The 3,499-nt window shown below is 33.3% G+C and overlaps 1 protein-coding gene across 1 annotated transcript; it reads left to right on the forward strand.

Annotated features, from left to right (window-relative positions):
• Positions 1–213: 213 nt before the first annotated feature.
• LOC123318849 lies at positions 214–2,450 on the forward strand. Its single transcript, XM_044905606.1, has 2 exons — positions 214–2,307; positions 2,369–2,450. Exon 1 carries the CDS (start codon positions 260–262, stop codon positions 2,087–2,089), a length of 1,830 nt encoding a protein of 609 aa, XP_044761541.1. The 5' UTR covers positions 214–259; the 3' UTR covers positions 2,090–2,307; positions 2,369–2,450.
• Positions 2,451–3,499: the final 1,049 nt, after the last annotated feature.

The following is a 3,499-nucleotide window of genomic DNA, read 5'->3' on the forward strand; positions in this document are numbered from 1 at the left end:
AGATATCTCTGAAAATTCTAATAATTTGAAAAGATGAGCATTATTAATTGATGAAAGCCCTTGTGGTTTATAAATTTTCTCAAGATATTGTTCAATAGAATGGAGTTCTTCAACTTTGAAAAGTTCTAGGTTCGGTATTTCAAATATTGCAAAACTTATTGTTCTTTCTATCATAAGTAGATAGTTGAGTAATAAGTCAGTAGGCCCAAAACACGGAATAGTGCCTCATAGACTCCCAATAGTGGACATTGTTAAAGACATGGAGAGTTGCATATCAAATGCCCCTATAACAGAGGAAGAAAAAAACTTATGCAGAGTTGAATGTACCGGTGTTGTGAATAATTGTTTGAGAAGACACGATGAACTAGATAAATTTAGATTTCCATACAAAAAATACCTCAAATGTACTGATGAATTTGTGAAAGACAATCCAGAGATCATAATTACACAATCTGACAAAGGCAACTGCACTGTAGTTATGTACAAGGAGGAATACATTGAAGGTGTCACAAAACTTCTTGAAAATAGGGAAACATATAGACCTTTGAACACAGACCCCACAAAGAAGATACAGGACAAAGTTAACAACAAGTTAAAACAAATGAAGGCAGCTGGATTAATCAATGAGACCGAATATAGAAAGTTGATCAGACATAACAGTGTTATACCTAAATTATACTGCCTAAGAAAAATTCACAAAGAGACATTGAGTTTAAGACCAATAGTAAGCAACATTAATGCACCCACCTACAACCTGGGAAAACTTATGCATGACATCCTATCCAAGGTTTTATCAACATCACCATACAATGTTAAAAATTCCATTCAAGTCAAAGAGATCATCAGGAATATTGTGGTACCAAAAGGTTATATACTTATATCACTTGATGTAGTTTCCCTATTCACAAACATTTCCAAAGAGCTAGTAATCAAAGTTACACATAAGAGATGGCACTACATCAAGAATTTTACTAATCTAGACAAATCTACTTTCATATCACTGATAGAGTTATGTTTTGAAGGTGGATACTTCAGCTTCAACAATAAATTTTACCAACAACTAGTGGGCACTGCAATGGGAGCCCCTGCAAGTACCAGCTTTGCAAATTTAGTGATGAATGACTTGTTCGACTTCGTGTACGAGAAATTAGGTTTCCACATCCTTATGATGTTGCTATATGTAGATGACACTTTAATGTTGATTCCTGCAGTAATGAGACAAACTATTATTGATCTGTTCAACTCATACCATCCCAATATAAAGTTCACTGTAGAGGATGAAAATGAAAACAAAATTACATTCTTGGATCTTTCAATAACAAGAGAGGACGACAATTTAACAACTAGTTGGTACACAAAAGCTATAAGTTCCAATAGAATAATCAACTACTACAGCAATAATAGTAACACCCAAAAAGTAAACACGGCAATTAGTCTGATGTATAGAGCATTATCTTTAAGTGACAGCAAATTCAGAGATGAGAGTACACAGAGAGTTTGTGACATTTTGAGAGAAAACAACTACCCCAAATATGTCATTCGACGAGTTGTGAATAAGACCAAGGAAAAATTGGACAACACCCAACAAAGGAACAAAGAACCAACACAATATTACAGATTCCCTTTCATACCCGGCCTCTCACAGAAGATTTCAAGAATTTTCAAGAGGATTGGTTGCACTGGTGCATTTTACAACAAGATCACAACGGGAAAATACTTCACGAAATTAAAAGATTGTGTACCGACAATGTCACAATCGTCAGTGGTATATAAGATTCCATGCTCTAATTGCGAGAAGACCTACATCGGACAGACGAAACAACTATTGAAGGACAGAATTAGACCACACAGAGCAGACTCCAACAACATCACACATAGGGATAAAACTGCTCTCACTTCACATACACACAGGGAAGGACACAAGTTTCATTTCGAGGGAACAACAGTACTCGACCATGAAAACAACAGTTACCGTAGAAACATAAGCGAAATGATTCACATAACACTAAACAAAACGGTGAATTATAGGGAAGACGTCAGTGGACTCAGTACAATTTATAACAGTTTATTGATACCTTTGAGAAAATGATCAAGATTCTTCTTTTCCTACCAACTTCAATGGTCCTATTTCAAAAATTATGCTCTATGATTCTAATATCTAACCTAGATTATTCTGTTTTCCTACAAATTATTGACTTGTTTCAAAGAAAATTTTTAGAAAATTTCACTGGAGTTCAAAGCCGCGATTAATGAAACCTTATGTGCAGTTTTTATTATTTTTGACTCAACTTCTTTGAGATCATTTATGTAAGTGTATCGAAGTTTTGTTTCATGTCTATTGATGTCTTTTAAATTTTAAATTTTTTAGCCTTGAAAAAGGTCCGATTGGCGACCGAAACGTCGGTGTAATGATTGAATAGGGAGTGATGAAATAGATGATCCAAATACCTGATAGTAGTTTTACTGATTCGATAACATGGATGACAATATGAACCCAAAGTTGAGTAATAATTTCGATTGAAATATAAGATTTTGTGTCCTAGTCGTGAATTCTTCATTAGATTTTATTTTGTCAAATAATGACTGAGTCTTCAAAATATTTTCATTTATGGTATTCAAATCATCATCGTCTAAATTTCAGTGTTAAATTTTATACCTTCTCCAATGAAATTCACCAAACCTCTCTCAACTTTGTAGTTGCCACTAAATTTATTCAAAATTTGTTCAACTTGATTGAGATTTGTTTGAAATTCAAGACAAATTTCATGAGTGGATGTATCATGTTCATGTAATTTATAAAAACTGTTTCTTAGCTGTTTGAAACTGTTTCTTAAATAAGAGATGTCAATCAAGAAAAGAAATTTGTGATAGTGATCTAAAATTTTTGCATTACACAAGTTTTCTTCGAAGTATCCGTTATTGATTATTTTGGTGACCTGAAGGGCCTGGTTGGTTTGAGTCTGCAGCAGCATTATTGGAATTCTGAAAAGTGAAAACGTTTTTTCTTAATTTCTTGACCTTATTGATATTTGCAGTAGTTTCTCGAGAATTTTCGGTTAAACCGCTGATTTTATTTTGTTCCTGTTGTTCAACTATGATTTTTTCGAAAGGAGGATCAGTTTTTCTAGGTCTTCCTCTTTCTACAAAAACTTCTTTTTGTTCCAAGTTTGGAGGGTCATTTCAGTTTTCATTCAATTCATCTAATTTCTTTTGAGATTTTTCCTTATTTTTTTCGTAAACTTGATCGAAAAATGGTAAAATTTCTTGTTTCCTTTTTCGTTGTATTCTTCGTAAACCGTCATATTGAGGTTTAATTCAGGCAATTTGTCATAAGAACCATAAAGTAAATAGAATGGTGAGTAGCCGGTGGCTGAATGAATTGATTGAATGTAAATAAGTGTAGCTGAGATCATTAAATTTGAAGGGTTTTTGTTAGGGTTCTTCAATTTTAAAATTCTTAATTTTTCCAAGATTGTAGAGTGAAATCTCTCAATTGGGG

This window comes from Coccinella septempunctata, chromosome 8 (genome assembly GCF_907165205.1).
Source record: "Coccinella septempunctata chromosome 8, icCocSept1.1, whole genome shotgun sequence".
NCBI lineage: Eukaryota > Metazoa > Arthropoda > Insecta > Coleoptera > Coccinellidae > Coccinella > Coccinella septempunctata.

Bases quoted from the DNA above. Each gene is read 5' to 3' on its own strand.
- LOC123318849 (XM_044905606.1), top strand. From the start codon at position 260: ATGGAGAGTTGCATATCAAATGCCCCTATAACAGAGGAAGAAAAAAAC.